This window comes from Tachypleus tridentatus, chromosome 11 (assembly GCF_004210375.1).
Source record: "Tachypleus tridentatus isolate NWPU-2018 chromosome 11, ASM421037v1, whole genome shotgun sequence".
In the NCBI taxonomy this organism is placed as follows: Eukaryota; Metazoa; Arthropoda; class Merostomata; order Xiphosura; family Limulidae; genus Tachypleus; species Tachypleus tridentatus.
The window spans coordinates 64983558-65008422 of record NC_134835.1 but is presented as its reverse complement, the minus strand read 5'-3'; the positions used below and the strand labels follow the sequence as shown (position 1 = coordinate 65008422).

Here is a 24865-nt window from a genome sequence, read left to right as displayed (position 1 = left end):
TATTTCCTACTTACGGAATGACCTGCAACTCTTCGTTTCTGTCACTGAACTTGGTTCGGTAAATCAAAGCAGCCAGTTTTATAGCTTCTTCAATACTACATTTATGATAGCCACGAAGTAGTTTAGGAAGTTCCTATGGTAGAAAAATATTTTACTGAATGCCAAAATAATCATCAAACTTATGTTATGAACAGCTATATTCACACAAAAAAGTCTAATTTGCTAACAGCTGTAAATTTTATATACAAATAATTATAATCTGACATAATAAACCCACATATTAAAAACTTTTACTTTTATATTAGACATTAAAGATAGCCACTTTTTCTGTTTCATTACTTCAGATGTTTACCAGACAAAGATACAAAATTCTAAAGTTGCATGTATTTCACTTAATGATATCCAGTATGTTAAAATATAACTCAGTAACGTGGCAAATCCAAGAACAAGCTGAGTCTACCATTTCTCTTTTACCCAAATTAAGAATGAAATCAAAAACATTTTAGTTTTTCAGCCTGAACTTAAATTTTATAAACAGTTTTTATGTTGGCTTAAAACTCAAAAAATCACTAAACTCTCATTACTAAGGAACAAATATGTAGCTTTCATAAAATTTTCCCACTAAACAACGTAGCTAATGATTAGTACATTTGTTAGGTAACTGAAATAAAACTACTGTTCATTCCCACATTTTTAATTTTATAAAAATTTGCAAACTTTAAAGAATATAGTAAAAACAATAATAAATGATATAAACATCATTTAGCTCAGAGGTACAAATGTATGTTATTAATGAAGTAGAAGAAAATCAATTTCTGATGAGTAGGTGAAACCATCATTAACAAATAAAAAAACGGATACATCTGCATGTCCAATCTGTTGAAATTTAATAGGAAAGAGATGGATATTATTTGTGTTCAAGGTGACTTCTAAATGTAGGGCTTAACCTCATATCCAAGTATTTAAGCATGGCTTTCTTTCAGACATATCACACTTATTGTGTTTTGAAGTTATACTAACCTGTCAGGAAAAGTTTACCTTTTCTGTAAATGCAACAGAAAAAATATTTCATTAGGCTTAATGTGTATTCTAATTGTACATTTGTTGTATAGTCCCTAAGGAATACTCGTGAATTAGAAGAGTGTATAATAACAGTATTCTAACGACACACTTATAATTCTTGAAATTCCCAAAGGACTATATAAAGAATGCAGTGTTTAAAAACATAGGTCTAATGCTAAAGTTTTATGACAAGTATAATTAATTATCATCATGCTTCATAAGCTGGTAAAAGGCAACCAATCCCCAACAAAAAAATCTAAATTAGTCAAACTTTGTCAACCTTTCATAAGACCTTCTGCTGTGAAATAATATTTTCTAAGTATCTTAGAAAGTTTACCTGGTAGAAATGGAAGATGATATCAGCATTCTTATCTTTTCTAGGTATTGTGTTTGTCCAAATCTTTTTCAAGAAAAATACTTGATAGGCAAGCTGTTGTGCAGTACCTGGAGTTTAATAATACAGTTTTGATCAGTATTTCTTTTTACACTTACATTAATACCTTTCAAGGATAAACAAGTAAAATATTTCAATTACTTTTAAAACTCTCTGGATATTAACAATATATTATGTTCACAGCATATTTTAACATTAACACTTCATTAAAGGTAATGGGTTTATAAACATCATTTTTCTTTCTTGAAAACTATGAACAATAGAAATCTTTAAATATTTTTAAAAAACCTTCTTGCAGCTTGAGCAAGGAGAAAATTAGAAAGAGTATAAATATGAACCTATGTAATTAGAGAGAGTATAAATATGAACCTATGTAATTAGAGACAGTATAAATATGAACCTATGTAATTAGAGAGAGTATAAATATGAACCTATGTATTTCTGTTTTCCCAAAGGTATGAGCTATGTAAAAAGTACCCATAAACAAACAAAGCTGTACATCTCACAGAGGAATGACTATAACATACTCTCAAAATCTAGCCACTCTTATGTATTCTCAAAGTTCAAGTACAAAAACTTTAATGTTATAGAAAAACAAGTAAAAACCATACTAGTGCAGACTGTTACTTTAAAATTAAGGAGCAAAAATAAATGTTTTTTATGTAAAAGAATAATATGAAATTTAATTGTAGTAATGCATTAATTACTTCTAATAAGAATAGTAAAGAAAGTTAGATATTTTAACTGTTATTGTGTAACAATGACCATAAATACTTTTGTTCAGAAGTACGTAATGTTAATAAAATGGTTAATTGGTCACGAATGATTTAGAAGCATAGTGAAACATTTATGTAGATAGCACACTACATATTTCAACAGAACGCTGGTCTGTCTTCTATTGTTACTATTGATAACCATACAATAATCTACGTAAATGGTTACTGATATCAAGCTATGTTAAATTATTAGCTCACTGTATTTAATTATGAAAAGCTATAACACATATTTATCCATATGTTTTAAGTAAGAGACAGTAAAATCTTTACCACAAGTTAAAAGACATGAAATATGTACAAAACAATAAACTGACACACAAGCAAACAAACATTATTAAAATGTTTATACAGACGTGAAACAGGCCAGTACCAGTCACAGGTGATGACATGAAAACTTGACACAACAGGCTGTACAGAAAGGCAGACAATGGTTCACAGAAGCCTAAGCACAACAAATAAAGTTAACTTTTCAAAATATACCCGAATTAAAGTCCTAAAAACAGGAGCAGGTAAAGTGTCTTGAAATTTATCTAGCACATTTTAAATACTTAAAGCAACAATAATTTAAAGAGCAATTATGATCTTATTAGTTATAATTCTAAAATAATAGCCTCATTTTTAACAGTTAAGTAATGTTGTAATAACTCTATTCCTAAATGCCTTTTGGAGTGAATCTATTCTTAGTCATAACTACTAAAGACCTATAAATTGTAGCTCTAAGTTGGTATACAAACAAATTAGTTTTTGTAACATCTTTTAATTGGCACATGTCCCAAACAATATAGCCATACATGTGAAGGAACAAGATCCATTATACCTTCTCTAGCAGGTCGGTTCTTTCGCACCCAGTCAGTTAGGTGCCTCACAAAATCAAAGAAGAAGTTGTTCTCTTGGACACTGAAAACTGAAAAATAAATAAAATATTGGTTTCTTTATAACATTCACAGTTATCAGAGTTGGACATTTTCTTCATGATTCACATGGCCTTGTAACACACTATTCACAGATAACAGGTTACAAGTCCAAAACCCAAATAATTTATAGCTTATATTTTTATTTTACTTTCATATAATGCATAAACAATGTCTTCAATCACTAATAAATATGACAAAACAATTCAAACAATATGATCATATTAATTAAATTTATGAAACTGAAGCAAAACTATATGATTAGTGATCATAGTCTTAGTTGTTACATAATACTTTGATATAAAACCTAACTTTACCTCACTACCGTGTTTACTCGCTTATAAGACTGGGATTTTTCCTCGAGATTTCGGGCTCAAATTGAAGGGCCCGTCTTATAGGCGAGGTCTACAGACATAGAAAATAAATTTAGTTCACTCAGTTTATCAGATCGTTCCTCAAATGCGGAATTTCGAATTCCATTGATGGCAGTGAGGATGATGAACTTTTCAGTGAGTTTATCGGCAGCAGAGATGACGTAGAGCAGGAGGAGAACATGGAGGAATGTGACCTCTACGATGATGGATTGTCCGAGGAGCAGTTTTATGAACTGTTTGGAGATAGCGACAACGAATAATTTGAAGGCTTTTGAATTTCATAACTTGCATACTGATTTGCTGTGTTCTATTAAAGTGCAGTTTGCATAAACTCTTTTAATACTTTGAAGAAATGTGGTTTAAAAGTTATCATAAATGTACTTTGATACTGAAATATGTTGTGATAAGTTTTGTGCATTAGATTGTTCTTTGTTATGTGTTTTAAATATGAATATTTATCATTCAGTAAATAAAATAGTTGATGAAATTCCATTAAACGCTTGAACACCGAGTTTGGATTTATTCATTTATTTTCACTTTTCTATCTCTTCTATTTTTCTCCTTCTAATCTGAAATCGAAATATCGTATATGAAACCCAAAATTAGGTTTCTATTAATTTCCATTTTTTTCACTTTTCTCTCGTTACCTGCTTTCCTTCCTTCGTCTTATAAACGAGTCTAAACAGAATATCGACAATCTCTCAGGTGAAGTTGGGACCCGTCTTATAAGCGAATCATCTTATAAACGAATAAAAACGGTACTCACTTGATTATAGCCTTAGTTTTGATATAAATCTCAGAATTGTAAAGATCCATTTTACTATTCACTTCATTACAACCCCAGTTATTACATAATACTTTGGTATTAATCTTACCACTTTCTTGTTTGTAACCCCCAACTGTAATATGATACTTTAATATAAAATCAATATTTGTAATGTCATACCTTGCCATTCACTTACTTATAGCTCCAGTTGTTATACAATACTTTGATATAAAACTAAGGTTTGTAATGTTTTGCCTTACCACTCCCTTGATTCTAACCCAAAGTGTTATACGATCCTTTGACATAAAACTAATGTTTGTAATATTTTGCCTTACCACTCCCTTGATTCTAACTCAAGGTGTTATATGATACTTTGATGTAAAACTAAGGTTTGGAATTTTCTGCCTTACCAGTCCCTTGATTCTAACCCAAGATGTTATATGATACTTTTATTGTAAACCCAGAATTTTAATGTTTTGCATTACCACTTACTTGATTATAACCTCATCTGTAAGATACTTTGGTATTAAACCCAGATTTCTAATGTTCTACCATATCACTCATAACACAAAGTTTACATCTCATGTCTTGTTGTATAATACACTATTTTAATCTAAATTAGGAACTTTGATTTAGCAGGAAGCTTCTAACTCTACATTCAGAAAATTCAACATTCAAACATAGCCTTTAACATAATAGTAAACATTTTCATATATCCACTACTGCTCTTCTACTTGGTGTCTAATATGAAAATGTTGTGAATGAATGCAGAAATAAATTATAACATAACATGAAACAAGAGAAAAAACATAGGGAGATACGAATAGGAAAGTCCTGACATATAACAATAATCACAACCACAGGTTCTAACCTTTATCTGCAATTTTTACAAACAGACTAAACCCTTCATCACTTCTTAGGTTGAGACGAACAGATATGTTGTAACAAAGATCCTTTGCCCTTGTACTGGAATCTACTTCCAAAGCCTACAAAGCAAACACATCAGAATGAAATTTAAAGTAGAATGAAATCAAAACTAAAAGTCATTTTCATCTTTCTTTATTCTTTATGAGTATTGTGTAACATAGGTTATGAAGTTTGGATATACCATTATGAAATTAAAGTGCAAACTGTATATATACACCTGATATATATGAATGATTAATGAAAGGTGAGTGATTTGTTTATCTCTACTCATGACAAAAATAAACAGCAATGTTTTCTACTTCATTATTTTATAGTGTAACTGCACACTTTATAAGTTGTTTAGATTTTTGTGATATCCTATTTTATAAAATAAATGTTCTGGTTTTAAAATAGACATATATTGTCCACTAAATATATTTGCAAAAAAATTGAATAAAAGTATGTATTGTTTAACACATGTTACTATCTCTCTCTCTCTCTCTATATATATATATATATATATACACACACACACAAACACATACATATGTATACATGTGTGTGTGTAATTAAAACGGATTAGTTACTTTACTAACCCAGTAAGAGATATTAATTTGATTGTTCCATACATTGTTTGAAATATAACTACAGCAAAGCATATTCAGATTATTTTGCTAAGTTTTCATGCAGGTATTATGCATGTTATTGTTTGTTTTTTTTATTTAATATAAAAATGTTATAATTATGTACTGATCCTTACTCATTTAAATGTTACATACAGCAACAACTATCTCCTAGAAGTATGTATCGGGTTGCCCTTTGTCTCCATTCACACCCCAGGCCAGAGTATACTTACTTGAAGTGGTGATACAAACACCTACACAATTTGGTATTAGTTGGGAGTACTTTCTCTTGAATATGGTACTGAAATACTCACTGACATAGTTATCCTATGGATTAAAGGATACTGCACTTGGAATCTTTGTCTAACTTGAAATCACAGTATAATATATAATCCTTACGGTTTTGTTCAGGGCAGACATTTGGAAAAATTTTTCAATCACAGCAGCTAGACTGAATTATAAGCTGGGCAACATGGTAATTACACATTTTAGTGAAAAAAAATTTCCTTTTGTTAACTTGTATTTCTTTGTTATCCATGTTTGATTTATTCATTACATAACATTTCTGGAACCTGATGTATTTTGGAAATTTTGGGCTATATGTTGGATATCAGTAAAATCCACAGTGCAGAAACTGTTGTGTGCACTCAATCTTTGGGACCACAGGCAGTATCAAAACCCAGTTTTTAAGAGTTGTAAGTGGGCAAACATACTACAAAGCTGCTGGAAGGCATGACTGTAGGAATATGTAAATCATATTTGAAAGTATAAATTTAAAAATAAGGAAGTTTTAAAACTATCTTGAAATATTACTATTATTATGTAATACAGTAACAACAATTAACATGTGAAAATGACATGTACAGTATACACACGAATAGGTTACAACAAATAATTTCTTCAGCATGTGGTGTGTAAAAGGAATAAGAAGTTAATTTCACACTGAAAATTAAACATCAAGAAAGATGACACACTTCACTGTGTTTCTTCTCACTTCAGCAAGGAATTAACTTCCAATACACACAAATAGTTTTAAAGTTGGATAGTTTCATAATACAAATGGGCAAAAGGTTCCTCACTTCAAATAAAGAAATTTTTTTTTTCTTTTTTGTGGTGCTGGGTATTAACTGTCTCAAAAGTTCAACCTTGGTGAGTAGGTATGGTTAAAGTACACATTTGTAGAAGAGAAACAACCCAGTCCTGGCTGGACTGATCTATCACCAGCTTGATGAAGTGTATTATGTGTTACTGTGGTCGTGAATGTACATCAGACATAATGATAACTTTAAGTCCCACTTCACTGATAACTGTTGCTTCATGTTGACTAATCATGAAAGCACTTTGCTTTATGATCTCATTTCAGCTGGTGAGGAGGAAGAAACTGCTAGTACATATCTAACTGTTTATTAACATTCTCTTAACACAAGTAGGACGGTTGATGTTGTTAGATAACATCCTACTGACACAACTAGAACTGTTGATGATGTTGACACAACTAGAACTGTTGATGATGTTAGATAACATCCTATTGGCACAACTTAGACAGTTGATGATGTTAGATAACACCCTATTGACACAACTAGCACAGTTGATGTTGTTAGGTAATGTCCTATTGACACAACATGGACAGTTGATGTTGTTAGGTAATGTCCTATTGACACAACATGGACAGTTGATGTTGTTAGAGAACATCCTATTGACACAACTAGAACTGTTGATGATGTTAGATAACATCCTTATGACACAACGAGCACAGTTGATGTTGTTAGGTAATGTCCTATTGACACAACTAGGGCAGTTGATGTTGTTAGGGAACATCCTATCGACACAACATGGACAGTTGATGTTGTTAGGTAACATCCTATTGACACAACCAGGACAGTTGATGTTGTTAGGTAACATCCTATTGACACAACTAGGGCAGTTGATGCTGTTTGGTAACATCCTATTGACACAGCTAGGGCAGTTGATGCTGTTTGGTAACATCCTATTGACACAGCTAGGGCAGTTGATGTTGTTAGATAACATTATATTGACACGACCAGGACAGTTGATGTTGTTAGGTAACATCCTATTGACACAACTAGGGCAGTTGATGCTGTTTGGTAACATCCTATTGACACAGCTAGGGCAGTTGATGTTGTTAGGCAACATCTTATTGACATGACTAGGACAGATGATGTTAGATAACATCCTACTGAAACTGGCAACTATATTAAACAGTTAATCATGAATGGAGATTTTCATAAAGAGACAAGTTGAGAAGACTTCATAACTTTGCTTTCTAAGCAATCAGCCTTAAGTTTTTAAGTTTTATGTGAAAAATTCCCAATGTTTGATGGTCTGAATTTCCTGAGTGAACTCACAATACAGCATGCAAGTTGACACAATTTTGTATTCTTTACCATTCAAGGTTGTGCCTGGTGGTTTGGGTGTGATACATTATCCTTCATGAATTGCAGTAACATGGTAGTGTTCTAACATTAATCAATTAAACGTATATTTTGTACTATTTATTTTTGTGTGTTCATCTCATGTAGAAGGTCACTGTGATTGATAGTTGGCTAGGCTACTGGGATAGAAATAGATTAAGGCTAATTACTTATATAACTGTGGTAACATTAATGTTTTGAGATCCTTTGTGCACCTATTACTTTATATATGAGTGTAATTTGTAGTTTATGTCAAGGAAAGTAATTAATATTAGAATAGACTATTTCTGCTTATTTATGTCTGTAATTTTTACTATTTAAAGAAAAAAATTGTCAGAGTTATAGTACATACTTAACTATTTAGGTGACTCCTGATACTTAACAGGTGGAAGGCATGACTCGTGCTGATGTCAGTTGATACAGAAATCAGACAAGCTGTTGAGTGATGACCTCATATATTGTATGTATTTATTGGTTAATATACAATGATGGACATGAATGTGACAGTATGAGCATGTTTTATGTCTCAGATAACATCCTATTGAAACTGGCAAATATATTCAACAGTTAATCAGGAATGGATATATGTGTGACGGCTTGTGCATATTTAATTACGCACATGAATGTAATACACACAAGAGTAGAACTTTTCAGACTAATAACGAATTTGTCTTGAAATTCTGAGATGTGGTATGGTGCATGGTAATGAAAACCATTAAGCTGACTTTGTTTCAAGTTAATTTGTTTGTTTTTTGTTGTTGTTGTTATTGAAAGTAGAAAACAGCTGCTACTACCCAGGAAAGGGTGAACATATTTGGTGTGATGGAGATTCAAGCCTGAAGACTACAATTTAAGCACCATAACCATTAGGGCATGTCAGGCCAAATAAAATAAACTACCAATGATTTTCACATACATATCAGTATTTAAAATAAGATGACTTTGTTTTTTCCAGTTGAAAACCTGCATCAATGTTTTTGTGAATTATGCACATTATTAGCAACACTCTCATTTCTTTCCCTCATATCATGCTAAGTCATACTGATACAAAACTATTCTACCATTTAAAAGTAAGAACAAATAGAACTACTTATTCAGTATTGAAAAAATACTGGAATTGGCAAAGAAACCATTTTGCATAATACAATACAATCCTCATGAACGTACCTCATCTGAGTCATCAGGGAAATAAACTCTATGAAAGATTTGAGTACTCTTGTGTTGTATTGCTTCTACTTCGACCACATGTGGTGGGTATTTCCGCTGTCCAACCCTATCAGAAAAAAGTCCAAACTGTGCGCTCACATAGAAGTGAAGAATAATTAAAAACATTAATTGGTATGATACATGATGCCTTATGACAATGATTCATGATCTATTAATTGGTTTTCTGAATTATGCACAAAACTGTACTAGGGCTAATTGCACTAGCAGTCTCTAATTCTGAAGTGATAGACTACTAATCAAAAGGCAAACATCAAATCTTGAGCTACTTTTTCAGGCAGAACAGTGAGATTTGACCATGACTTTTATAATGTAGAATACAAACACAAATATATTAAAACTGTACAGGTAACGAAAATAACAAAATTAAATAATTGGTTGAACAATTGTTTTTTATATATTTGTTGAACTAAGAATGACATTTTAAGCTGGTGCTCTTCATCAGAATGTACAAGTTACAACCAATTACAAGATCTGATGAACTGTGCTGGCTTGAGATGCCATCATTATTTAAATAAAAATATAAAACAACTTGAGAGACTGTTCAAGCTATTATTTAATTTTCTTATAATATAGTACCAAATAACCCCAAAGCAAAGAGAGTGATTTTGTTTGGTTTCACTAGTACAAATACCATATGAATAAATGAATGAATAGTATTCTGAATAAGGCTTTGCATGTTCATGCCCAGTTGACCTAATAAGTTCTGGTATTGCGTGAAAGATCTTGTTGGCAGTGATGTGCACAGAACATAATGGTATATGTTCAGAGTCCAGATGTTATTGTTGTTGTTCCTACAACTGTTATATAACACTCAATACAGACTTTTATATAATAAATAAGAAACATTTTATAACCTGTAATATCTTCCACTGAATTTTAAGGCATACATTATATAAATATTCTATATAAAGCTAAAATTTGAGTTTCACAAAAGCATGCACACTTTAGAAAATGTTAAAAATTGTCAACAACATGGAACCTAAACTTTAATTTTAGGTATAGTTTCTTAAAAGTTTTCATATGAACTTTAAACTTAACAAAATGCATAATAATCACTACATGTCAATTTCTTGTCACTTTACAATTCATTAAAATTAGTTTTAAAACATTAATACATCAAAATATGGGTTTTATAAAGTAACCTCCAAATTTACTTGTACCAAGTCCAATAGAATTGCAACTAATTATATTAAATGTCACAATTTATTAGTTTTTACAGTTTAAATACACATTAAAAATCTTAACAGTAAATGAAAAAGAATGTTGATAAAATAGATAAAAGACTACTGCTAAATCATCAAAATATCAAATATAAGAATGAACCAAATAGCACATATATCTATATAAATACAATAGTGCAATCTGTTGTATGTCCATGTAACTACTTTGCAGGGTGTGGATGGATCTCCACAACAACTAGTATGGATGTTCGTTGGGTCCATGCAGAGTACATTAAAATTTTCAGTTTCACTTTTTCTGGTTTTTATGGGTGTTTGAGGGGTTTTTTTCCACTACCTTACATTCTCTAAATGGATCATCAAATTTGGTATGAAGGTTCATTTGGTCCATGGGGAGACAAAAAAAATTTTCAGTTTTGCATTATGTGTTTTTTTACCACTACTTTGCTCCCTGTTGATGGACCTTCACCAAATTTGGCATGAAGGTTTGTTGGATCCATGTAAAAATACATACAAATCTATAGATTCACGTTTTGTGCTTGGCACTTTATGGGCATTTTTCACAGTCACATATAATGAAGGCAATAAAATCATGTTTTAAGATAAACATTTCATTAATCACGAGTTCTCATAACTTCAATCAGGAGATAGGTACACTAACTACTACACATACACACATATATACACATGTGCACTCAAGTATAGTGAGAAACATGCTTTTACTTATTAAAGAATTTAAAACAGGTTTTTTTGGTCTTCTTTTATGCAGTTTTAGCACAACTGTGTGTCCCAAAAATTTGTGAAGTTTTTTGTTCTAGTTGCTTTGTTTTTTATTTTCTATAGTGGATAATGTCTATTATGTTCAAGGGGATAGTGCAATTACAGACAGTATCCATATTGGAAAGATCTATAAGTGTAATAACCTTTGTTTCTTGAACTGACAATGTCTTTGGTTTACAAGTGATCAAGGCTGTGAAAGTGAAAGGGTTGGATGATGATATTGCCAACTGGACAAAGAAACAGAGTCAACCTGTTGAATTTAAGCATACTTTATTGGTTCAGTTCTACTAGGAGTTCGTCCAATACACATTATTTGGAAATAACATGTTTTAGTCATACAGAGTTCAACAAAATGAGTGTGAAAGATGTGGGGATAAACACAGCCTAATAAAAGTGTCAACAGTGATCCTGGTCTGAACAGGAATGCACACTGCATTTTATTTTTATTTTATTGTAAAAATAAAGGTTTTATTTCATTACACTTTTACAGTTTGCACTTATTACAAATATCTTAAGAAACTCAGTTCAGTGTATAGTAACACAAATGTATCTCAAAAGAAAAACAAAGAAAAAGCTTTTATATAGCTATTTACTTGTTATCAATTGAAGTGAACATAAACAATGTCAACACTACACTGACTTGATTATAATGCTAAAGATGTTGGTTTAAAATAATCTAAACAGCCATTTTACACAAAGGAGGATGGTTGCTGTATGATGAATGGCCTGAACCAACTTTTCTTCTAAGTTTAATTTTAAAAATGTCATAAACTAATTGCATTTCACTAAGTAAGTTATATTAAAACAAAGACAAGATTTCACAATTAAATGTTTGTATCAGATATATGCTAGGAATAAACACACTGTAATGTAATTAATACGAAGGCAGTTAGTTATCTATAGTAATAAGAGTCTGTGTGTGTGTGAGAGCCATAGCTCCAAGAGAAAAGAACCCAGAGATTTGAAACTTTTACATGCATACTGATGAATTCTGAGGGTGTGGTACCTGAGTATTTTTTTAGATTTCACTTAAACATTTACTGTCAATTTTTTTGTCAAATATTTTTGTTCTATAGCCCTTAAACTTCATAAGTTTGCTTCCTGAAGGTCTACAGAAAAAAATCATGTTTTTCTAATCCTCACTTAATGAACAATATGTGAAGTTTTCTGCCAAAAATTGGGAAATAATGGACATATTTTATGAAAAATAAACAAATTTTAACAGAATATGGGACTAAACATTTCTTAGTCAGTCAAATACAACAGGTTCCCTGGGAAAAAAAGACATCAGAACTTCCCAGAACCCATGGAATAGACCTTGAATTAAGTTAAGTTTGGAAAAGGTTAAAACAAAACAGTGGAAACATATTGATGGTTTTGCAATAAGAGTTCAGGCATAAATGAAAAGGGTAAAAAATAAGACTTTAATAGTTTATAAGTTAAAGAAATTGCATCAAACAAATAAGTTAAAGAATACTGGTGCAAACACAAACATGAAAAGAAAAATACAAATCTGAGAATTAAAACAAAAAGTAGAACTGAACCAAGATTGGGAAATGGCAACAAACAAAGGAAGGAAATATGAATCTGAGAATATTGGAAAATTTGGAGAATAAAAAATAATTAAAATAAAAACAAAGGAAGAAAAATTGAACCTGAGATGCTAAATTAAAACTATTTGCTTTTAAAAAAGAGTTGAACTGAATTAAAATCGGGAATTGACAACAGGTTGGTACACTGAGGCCTCTGAATCATGAGAGTACCTGAAGGACAACAAGGTACTAGTAGATTTACATAGACTGTCACATCCATTAAACTAAACTTAAGAATAAAAATTCAAAGCCAGCCATTCTCATTCAAATATTTACTAAGCCTTTCCTTAAACTCCCTTAAAAAACTGCATTCATAACATCTGAAAGAATCCGATTCGAAAGGTTAACTATCTTTTTTAGAAAAATAAAATTTTCACAGCTGAACATAATTCCTACCCTGCTAAAATTTATACTTGTGTCCCTAGTCCTACCATTCTCACCATTAAGTATGATAAAATATGACATGTTTTAATGAACTCTATTTATAACAACCTTCTGCTTTTTTCTATCCATCCAGATTTCTGTCTAATGAGCCAACCTATCCCCCACTAATGTCAGTAGGCTCTTAATAATTTTCCCATGACTTAGTCTGTCATAATAAATTTTCTAAGATTTCTATAACTAACCTGAGGGTTTTTTGTAATCTTTGAATGGAGTCATAAGCTACAGGATGATTCCGTGTACGTAGATACATTGTGAGTTCTTTCAACAAATTTTGACTAGGTGCAAAAAGTCCTGTGGCTAACCACATCAGTTCCCATCCTCGTTCTTCACTGATTCTGAAATTTAAAATAATTACATAAAGTAGATGTTCGTATACACAGATTACTTTAATTATGCAATTGTACTTCAGTTACACAAATGGCATTTTTTAGTTCAACCTTTCCTCTTTCTCTATGTATCTGTTATCAAAACTTCATAAAACAAGGAAAAAAAAACAACAAAAAAAACTCTCAAACAATGACATTGAATATTAGAGCTAGGTTTTGAAGATGTCAGCCAGTTTATTGTTAACAGTATTAGCACATATATGTGCTTTCTTCCTTACAAAACCAAATGTGTTTCTTTATTACTTCACATATTTACACATGTTAATATATTCAGAAAAACAACATTCAACTGATGTGTATATGTGCACATGTATTTCTTTATATATATAGTAGTACAATTTTTTTCAGTAGTAAACTCTTCTGACTCTTATCAAATATACATTAAAAATTAATAGCTAAATGCCAACCTTTGTTTGTTGTTGGTTAGCTGCTTCATAATTTGACAGTATATTTCATCCTTCAAAAGTTCCTATCAGGAAAAAAAATATTACATCTTCAACTGTTTTCTACAGTAAAAAGTTGAGAAGTTTCATTTAAAATAAAGCTATTAAAATCTGTACTAGGATATATAAAATAAAACAGCCATTCAGCATGTATGAATCCTTATAATTTGAATAAAACATAAAGAAGGAATACATTCTAAACTTTATAAAATTGTTATGTTAGTTTTATAGAACTGATATCTTGAATTGAATTACTAGTGAATATGAATTAATTCTTATACATTTAAAGTATCACAAGATTCCAAACTTACTATGATATTTTCAGAATACTAAGTTAACATTTTAAATACTCTAGAGAAGTAATAATCATTTAAATGTATATTTTATATAAAATATATGATGAGTTATGTAAGTTCATACTGTTTTTATGGAATTACTTCTATACTACATGAAGAATATATCTACAAGAATTATTTTTCAGTTTCTATGTTTTAAAATATTTACAAAAGTACACAAAGAGTTATTTGCACATAACCATCACTAAGTTTGAGCTGAAAACTAGAGAACTAACAATTAGTCAGCTGTAGCTACCATCAACTCTTGACAAAATCATGGAAATTTACTGTCACAACCTAAGAGTGTGGAGTGTGTTTATGTGGAAATTGGACAGGATTCATGAAACATCAGAGTCTCAGCATGCAAACCACTGTCCAATGCCAGGTCCCATTTTAGGGACAAGAAGTAGCATCTTGGATTTTACAGCAAAAAAAACCAACTAAGACCTTACTGAGACATTGCTTTCTACCTAAAATTCAATTCCATATAAATCTAGTCTTTGACAAGACTGTGCATTTGTTTAGTTTTCCTCGCTAGTCTTTTCTTTTCCATGTTTTTATTTAAGTATTTATTGGAATCCATTGCTAATTCTATTTTAAATTTTATCTTCTTAATATCAAAACCTACTTGAATCAATTAATGAACTTTCATGAGGTTCTCCTGAGACACTGCTTAAACAATCTTCAAATACTTATTTAATTGAGTGTGTAGATTAACTACATACAAGTTAAAAGCTGTATGATGGACAAAAGTTGATTTTTATCCTCACACAAACATCACCTTGACAACAACTTGTCAAAGTGAGTCAGACTGATCTGTGGTAATTCGCAGACGTATCATTATGCAAACTCCTTAGTAACACACATCTACTTTTGTGTACAAAAGACTTGCACAGTTAGTTAAAAGATCTGTCATATTTCCTGGAGGTATATTTAATAAATTCTGAAGTATTGTCACTATTACTACTTGAATACATGACTAGTCTGATGGACTAGCCTCATGCACATTCATTAACTACCAATATGCTGTTTTTCCATTATTTGTAGATAGCATGTAGTTGTTGTTTGGCTGATATCTTGCAGAACCTTTTGGTAAAGCTCAGCCCTAGGTTTCTACCTTAGTAACATCTTTCAACTTACTGGTCAGCCATATAAATTCACAAACATACACCAGCATGCAAATTTATTACAATTCCTTATTGTTGCTTTAGTTTTAAATGGTGGAGAAAAAAAACTTCTAAATTCATAATTTTTTTCTTGTTTTATTCTTCATTTTCATACATTGGATACTTTTTTAAATCTTTAAGTAATCACAAATAACTGCAGTAATGTTTTTAAGTGTTTAAGATGTCTCATCTGAATACAAAGCAATACAGCTATAATGCATAACGTCCTTTACCTTTTACATTAATAATAATGGCAAAAATGTGAGACTTCACATGTAAGCTTTTCATAAAGGAATATGAGGGATAAGGCTTTTTTTTTCCAAAACATTGTTCCAACTGTAGTATTCAAATTTTACATACTGTTGTCTTCCGTGGTATGTATTGTTTTGTTATTAACAAAACTCATGATTTTCTCTAAATTTAGTTGGAGTTTAAGAATAATTCCAAAATACTTCAGTTGTTCACCAAATAATGTGAAGTACACATTGAAAAAACAGAAGGAAAGCCAGCTCTATAACCTCAGAAAAGGCAGACATCAGTTAGTTTTCTAAATAACAAATCTTATATATCTAAACATTCGTTACCTGATACACTGAAGGAAAACATAAAAACCTTGTTGATGACATTAACAAATACTGTGCAGATAAAGTTTCAATGAGTAAAGTCTCAAGAATGCTGCAGGATTTTTGTCTTTTGAAAAGATTAGCAGCAAAAAGCCTTTACTGTACAAAGATATTAGCATAAAAAAGCATGTTTTCTGGTATCAAGAACAATAGAACAAAATGCTTTGGGCAGAGAACTCTAAATTTGAGCTTTCTGTTTTTAACAAACATGTATCTGATTGCTAAAGAAAGGTTGCAGTAGGAGTGTCTTGTAATAATAGTCAAGCATGTAAGAGGCTCACTAGTAGTTTGGAGTGTAGGATCTGTGAATAGGATTCACAAAATTGATGGAATCATGGATTAGCATGAATACTAAATATTACTGTACCATGCTATATTCTCTTCAAAGAAGCTAATTAGGCAGAATTTCATACTTCAAAAATTATAAGCTTATTTAGCAATGAAAGAATGAACTAGGGAATCTACTTGTGTGCATCAAAGCTAAAGTTAACAACAACCAATTTACAGAAGGTGCAAAATGTAGGAATAAGAATAATAAGTGGTTTAGATTGGTTTGTTCTGAATTTCTCACAAAGTTACATGAGGACTATCTGCACTAGCCAATCCTAAGTTAGCAGTGAATGACTAGAAGGAAGACAGCTAGTCATCACCATCTACCACCAACTCTTAAGCTCCTCTTTTACCAGTGAAGAAAGGGATTGGCTATCACATTACAACTCCACATGACTAAAAGTACAAGCACATTTGGTAGGATGGGTATTTAACCCCATGACCCACATACTGCAAGCTGGGTGCACTAATCACCTAGTCATATGAATAACAACTGGAGGAACCAAAAAACCCATTGTGACATCCTGTACATTGACTTGTTTTGAGTAGTATTACTACACGATAAAGGATTTTAACCAACCAAATACTACTCAGAGTATTTACAACCATATCTCATCCACTGTTATTAGCACTTAAGAGAGAGAGAGAAGGGGGGACTGACAAAATAGCTATATAGACACTGAAATTAGTCAAGTCAAGAGTCCTAAAACACTTTTAACCAGTATAGTGATCTCTCTGGAAGCATTAGAGAATCTATTACCATCTAACAACTAGAAATAATTAAAAATGTTAATTTTCAAAATTCACACAGTACTAATTTTCAGAAACTACAGCTTTAGTTACATAATTAATTTGCTTATATAATTATCTGATTCTATATACTAATTATCATCTTAGTATATATGTTGAGCTACCTACTTAACACGAGGAAAAAATCATCTGATTCTACATCCTTATGGTGCTGATATAGTCCTTTGATTATATATATATTAATTATCTAATTAGTACTCTGATATAATCCATTTGACCTACTTGCTGACTATGTGCTTATTGCACTAATATGTTCTTATGAGTCTTCAAGCTTAGTACACTTCAACCTACATTTTTAATGGCTCCATCAAATATGCAGTCAGTTAAATCATTTCCTCCTCGAGTTTTTCTTGAAGGAAGGTCACCCATATATTTCAAAATAGGTAATAATGTTAAGGCACACTGGAATAGCATGATGCACCAGTTAACTCTGGTTACTTGATATTGATATTAATTTTAAGTGTCAGGATAAAATATTACTACAGAAAAAAATAATGTGAACAATTATATACTATCCAATACCTCTCACAGCAAAATACAAGAATAGATTATTTTGAAAATATTAGTGTTCTTAGTACAACATGAAACTTAACTAATTTAAGACTTAGTGATTATCTAATGAATCTAAAGAATTAGATAGTTCTGACACTTGCACTATTTTACATTTTCATGAATAAATGACAGAAATTAAAAATTGAAAGCTATCCTTTGATATATTCTTTAAAATGACTGACAGAACTGTTCATATCTGACATCTATCTATCTATCTATCTGTATATATATATATATATATATACACACACACACACAGTGATGGAAAAACTTATTGCATCACCTAATTTTTTCAGGTTTCTTCAGAACCATCATCTGGTTTGAGGTCCTAATGCAAGTGTTTCATGGATGATGTAACACCAACAAATTATTACATCAGTATCTTTACAGGTTGTCTGGATATTTCAAAAACTGTTTTTTGGCTACATGTAGTGGTTCTTACTGCGAGTCAGTTTAGTAGCATATCTGCTACAATTTGCATGCAATGCTACCATAGCTTGTGTTTATAAGTTAATTCCACAGAAAAAACAGTAATTATATTTTTGAGCAATGAGGGATTTTAGACATTGCTAGAAGAATTAAATTTAACAACTCTACTGTGAGTTGCTTGGTGCAGACGTATAGAGAGGCTGACTGTGTGAAGTGACTTTCATAGTAAGTTGATCATCATGTTCAAAAATACATGAGTCTGAAAAATCAATGACTGTCCTCCACGGATCTCAAAAGGACATGGAAGGAAGTAGTCATCAGGCATACCTTTTGGTCTTACATGTGTTTAGCCAGTTTCTCAGAAAAAATGTCTAAGAAAGAAATATGCCTTTACCAATAAGATGAGGCTCAACTGGGCCAAAGAGTATGCTGAATAAAGCAATGTGTAGCAATAAGACCTTCTCAAAAGAATCAAAATTTCAACCTGTATTGGTCTGATTGGATGCACTTTGCATAATGTTGATGTATTCTTGCACACTATACAAAAAATAAGTGAAATAAAGAAGAACTTTCACTCATTGTGTATTGACAATACATCTTAGGTTTTATTTTAATGTTTCAGGTGAAAGAGAATGCCAAGACACTACACTGGCCAGGCAACAGCCCAGGTCTCAACCCTAATGAAAATTGCTGGAAGGTAATCGGTAATAATGATAAGAGAAAAAAAAAAACACCTTGCGACAGCTAGGAAGTCCTAATCTTTATGCAGCAGGATGAACCCACCCCTTCCTACATTTGGTCCCTCATGCACCTATGTCACAGTGGTGTCAAGTATATATAAAAGACAGAGGGAGCAATTCAAATATTAAAACAAAAAACAGACTCTAGAAACTTTTTCTTTTTTATTACATTAGTGACTCGATCTTCAAATATAGGTTTTATTCCTCAAAGAATATTTTTTTATATCTGCCAAGTATCACCTTATCATCTACTATAATATTGCCAAGTATTTATTGAACATCTACTACAATACAACTGCCACAATCTGCTTGTTAATAAAGATGCATATATGTGTTTGGATGACTGAAATATGACTGACTCAGCTTATACCACACAATGTCCATAACCATTTTACACGAGTTTTCAGGCTTCCAAAATTCACAACTTCATAAAAAAATTCAGGAATAGTGATGCAATAATTTTTACCACCACTGTACATTCTAACACAGCACGTATGATGACTGACAGAACTGTCTACATCTAAAACAACATTATGACACGATCCTTCAAGACAAATAATAGAACTGTTTGTACTTTAAACAACTTTCTCATGAACTTTTCAAAATTGGTAACAAACCTGGTCTCGTCTACATGTATGTTCTGACAAACTTGTTTAGATTTAAAACTACATAATATTACATCTTCCATAATAAATGACAAAATTGTTTGCATCCGAAACTATATTCTTACCCAATCCCACAATCAGTGACAAAGCTGCTTAATTAAAAAAAACTACATTATGATATTATTCCCTATACAAGTGACTGTTATTCATATAAGAAAAACAAATATCATCCTGACACGCTCCCAAGTGTGGATAACAGGTTGCAACACAGGTAAAAACACATTCTATCACACTCTTTAAGGTAAATGACGAAACTCTGGATAAGAAATAAATTTACTTTGGCAAATTCCACAATACAATATATAAAATAGACTTGTTTACTTCTCTAGACATGCTTATAATATAATAGTATAAAAATAGTTTAAAAGCTCGAGTATATAGAGGCAATTCTTTACTATTTCTATATGCTCTTTAAAGTAAGCCACAACACAACCTTGCTTCTAATTATTGTATTTTTTAAAATAAGTGATATACTTGGCCATATTTGAATGCATAGATTGATGCACTGCTTAACAGGAGTAACAAATTCATTCATATATTGTGACATACTTAAATAAAAGATAAAAAAAAAAGGATATCACTAAATGCAAAACAAGCTTCTTGGGCCAGGTCTTCTTTAAGTAGTAGTTTTTTAAGAAGAGGTTGTTTAATGGGTTCTTTTGAATGTTCCCACAAGCGTTCTGTATCATGACGACGAGCTGATAATAGGGTTGAGCTTCGAGGAACAGTTTTTTTAGGTGGAGGTCTGTAAAAAGAAAACAGACAAAAGCTATATATATTCATTAATGATTGATAGATTTGTATTTGTAAAAAGCTTTTAACTGTTTTTGACTGTACAAGTTAACAATTATGTAAGTCTGAACATCTTCTAGTTTGATATTCTTTCCTATACATTCTAACAATACCAAAATGTTGTAAAAATTAATTAAGATATTTTTCACAACTATAATACCAGCAATTTCAGTAAAAACATAGAACAATCTGATTAACTGTAAGTTTTTAATATTTATATTTAGTGAGGAACATCTTTGTAAAGAAGAACTTGAAATATTCCATTTGTTCCTCACGTACAGCTTATGCTCCTGAAAACAAGGTAACACTTATGAAAGTATCTAAGAGTTTGGTAAAACTGAAGCTTTTATTTTGTTGCCTTTGAAAGAAACAATATATAAATCTATAAGATATATGAAATAAAAATTAAGAAACATAGAAAAAACTCTGCAACAGTTTACAAACAAATTGTACGGGATGTGGTAAATGGTATACACCTTGAGAATATAAGATTTTTATAAATATTTTTCAAAGTAACTTTTATGCAGACATCTTACTAGAAGTGAACTAAGCAATGGTTTATTTCTAAGACATATGGAGTTTCTCTACCAATCGAAACAAACCTATTGAGAAAATTTTAACTGGCAAAGTAAATGGAGAAAAAAGAAATTTAAGAAGGAAGCTGAGAAGACATCTATTGTTCTCCAACAACAAACAAGTTCTAGAGGCTAAATTGTTGACCAAAATAATTATTTTTTCATTTATTATAAATCTTAAACAGTTTTAATAAATTTAGGAATAAAAGAATAATGTGGGAAAATAATTTTGCAGAAAAAATATTCTGGCTACTTTTTTAATATGTCAGATGAATATTTCACCAGTGATGTTTGTAAATGCAAATATAAACATCTGTAAGTGTTACTTACTCTAAACAGAAACAAGGAAGTGTGCAGATACTCTTTATTATTAAATTTGGGAACTAATGAACAAGCTACATTCTGAAATTATTTATTGAACATTTTTCACTATATAAACTAACGAGAAGTTTTGATTCATATTTCAAATATATGAATAATAATATACAATTGTGATGTGTGTAATAAGTGTTTCAGAATTTATATATAGATTATGGTTGAATTGAGTTCAAAGAAAATATTTCTTGTGAGTCAGGGAGAGTTCTGATATGTAGATATGAATTCATTCTAACTAGTTCACAATTTTATTAAACTATAAATTTAGAAATGTGTAATATCTGAATTACTTTTAATACATTTGAGATATAGTTACTATTGTAAAAAAATGAATCCCATAAGATATTTAAATGCAAGTTTTTCTGTTCAGCAAATATCAATGTATGTAACAGGAGTTGGAATAAAAATACTTGTAAATCCATGCACAATTGTATTGATGTAAAAAGCAGTTTGATTATTTTAATATGTTTGTTTCAAAAACTAAAAAAATTATTGATTTCACATGTCCAGTGGCATATTCTTACTGGTGATTTTATGTAGCAATGATGCTTAAAACCAGTTCTATTTTTGAAAATTTTTAACTTGTACAGAATGTTTCTGTTAGATGTATTTAATGTTTAGTTTGATTTGGTTTGTTTCATATTAAACACAAAGTTACACATTGGGCTATCTATACTTTGCTCACCATGGGTATCAAAACAAAATTTCTAGAGATATGAGTCCACAGACATACCCATTGTGCCACTGGGGGGCTTAGCTACCTCAGACAACAATCATAGCTACACAATGAGCTATCTATCTATGCTTTGTTCACCAAAGATATTAAAATCAAATTTTTAGTGTTGTAAGATTTAAGATTTACCACTGAGACACCAGGAAGTGTGAGCAGTCATAGCTGAAAAAAATGTTACTGTAATATTCTGAAGGTTATATTCAATTGTGAAAAGAGGTAATATTAGATAGAGGTAATAATTTTTAATAATGATTTAATGATCTTCACTTTCAAAATATAAAACTGCTTTTCACTTATTTATCTTTGTACTATCAGAAAGGTATATAAATTTTAAAAAATGAACGTTTCTGAATTAATCTAATGCAACACAATATCTATGTTGTGGTATTAAAACCAACAACAAAAACCACAGAAATGAAACTCATAAAGCTACAGGCTACACACCAATATCATCTGTATGATCAGAAACAAGAGTATGTTACTGACACCCTAAATGGCCTTCCTTCAAGCAAACTTACACTTATTACATTATATACATCTCTAACGTTTCTCATGAGAATAAAAGTAAGCCAGTGACAAGACAAAGGGAATACTGACAATAATAAAAACTCTTAATTATAGTTTATAATATCCTGTAATTATAACACCTGACAACAAAGTAACAAAGATATGTCTTCTAACACATGTAATGGTACAGTTATGAACTGCATTTTAACAGATCAGACAAGTTATGCCAAAGATTATTTATCATAACCAGGTGTCAAACTACAAGGAAGGCAGCCTATTAGTTATCAGCAAAAATGACAAAAGATTATTCAAACAAGGAATGTGGTATGAAAACAATTTAACCACTGATGTGACTCCCATCTTTAAGCTCCTGCAACATCAATTTAGAAAGAAGAAACAAACCAAATATTCTAGTGCAGTAAAAGACCTCCAAGGCTAGTTCCAAGAAGATGTGGAAGTCCAAGATGTCAACAGTTCAAATGAAAACAAAACCAAAACTGTCACAAAAAGATTCCTGCACCCACTTTCATAAAAATGACAAAGAAGTTATACTTTTCAGATTCTGAAAATATATTTTTGATAAGTAGTTCCCCTCTCAAAAGATTAGCTATTCTTTTACATTGCTTCCTTCTCTATGCAATTTTTTTTACACATGCCAAAAGCTTTCTGATCCCATTGGAATCAAGTGATTCCATCATATCACTCAAGTAAGTTATGTGTCACTTCTTCACCAGCAGGAGCAGAATATATTCACATGACACATGTGACTCCCTCTATTCAATCAAACTATCACTTCAAAGTTTGGCAGAAGAAGGAACCACCAGAACAGCGTGAGTGGAGGGAACTAACTATAAGAAATACACTTTCAGTATAGGACAATTATAACTTCTGATACTGTACTTCATAAGATTACCTGTAAATCCACACTAATTAGGAAGAGGGACTCATGTGAGGGAAGAGCATATGTACTCCCAGAAAGTAGTTGAAGAATATCTCTGTAAATGAGAGAGACAGGCTGGAAGATCTGAAGAGGGGAACTACACCACTTTTGACTAGGTATCCCCTTTATCCATCCATAAAGATTAGAGTAAAAAGTCAGCAAAACAGAGATGCACATTCAAGTGGGGGAGAATTGAGGGAGGACAATTATCTAAATTTTTGAAGTTAATCTCACCAAGCAGAATAGTATGTAAACAAAGGATGAACTCATGATGTAGAGTGGCTAGAGCACACAGACTGTACTAAGTCAGTCAACTACATCCAAAACCTATGAAACCTTCACATCCATGTGAAGTTAGGAAGAGGATAATACTGTCTTCACATCAAGTCCCAGAGGCTGTAAAGAATATAAAACTATTCAAACCCTAGAGTATGACATGTGTTATTTGAGGATATATCTTGAACCAGGGACCAGACATCCAGTATCGAAAAGATGTCTGTGTAAACAAAATCCATGCTTCCAACGTCAAAACTGACTGGAACCATCTAGTAAGCAATAACACCACCAGACAAAGGTACATGAGGGATAGCAAAGGACAGAAGCACAACAATTATCCTATACCCACAATACAGGGGAAACACAACTGAAAAAGGGAGATAGACAATCTTGAAAATCCATGTTGGTTGGTTCACTCTAAATCCAAAACAAAACCAGCCACAGGATACTGACATCCACATGGGCAAAGAATGAGGGTGACCAATCGAAGAATGAACTGTAATTTGATGTATCACTCTGTAATAGTTATATAACACATACTGGAGGATAACACCAGATGAACACCATCACTACTTTGAACTGAATGATATTGTCTGTTTTGTGTGAAGCACATTCAGCAAGATACCTCCATGCTTGACCACCCACTTGCTTGGAACTGCTAAGTGGCAAGGACTCCCATACTCCATTTAAAGAAAAGAAGTGAAAATGAGTAGGAGTATCCAG

General features: G+C 31.3%; 1 protein-coding gene across 8 annotated transcripts in view; it reads right to left on the bottom strand.

The window, feature by feature from the left end:
• LOC143232331 (myosin-VIIa-like) overlaps positions 1-24865 on the bottom strand; it is a 163724-nt gene that overhangs the window by 8695 nt on the left and 130164 nt on the right. For 5 of the 8 annotated variants that reach the window (XM_076467609.1, XM_076467613.1, XM_076467611.1 and 2 more), the window contains 10 exons: positions 20523-20689; positions 17850-17941; positions 14259-14320; positions 13648-13800; positions 9412-9517; positions 5155-5269; positions 3050-3136; positions 2603-2674; positions 1400-1506; positions 15-133 (listed from right to left, as the gene is read on the bottom strand). In XM_076467609.1, the coding sequence (XP_076323724.1) occupies positions 15-133; positions 1400-1506; positions 2603-2674; positions 3050-3136; positions 5155-5269; positions 9412-9517; positions 13648-13800; positions 14259-14320; positions 17850-17941; positions 20523-20689 (1080 nt within the window). Of the gene's footprint in view, positions 1-14; positions 134-1399; positions 1507-2585; positions 2675-3049; positions 3137-5154; positions 5270-9411; positions 9518-13647; positions 13801-14258; positions 14321-17849; positions 17942-20522; positions 20690-24865 lie in introns of those variants that run through there. The other 3 variants (XM_076467614.1, XM_076467615.1, XR_013017498.1) reach the window with 2 other exon arrangements.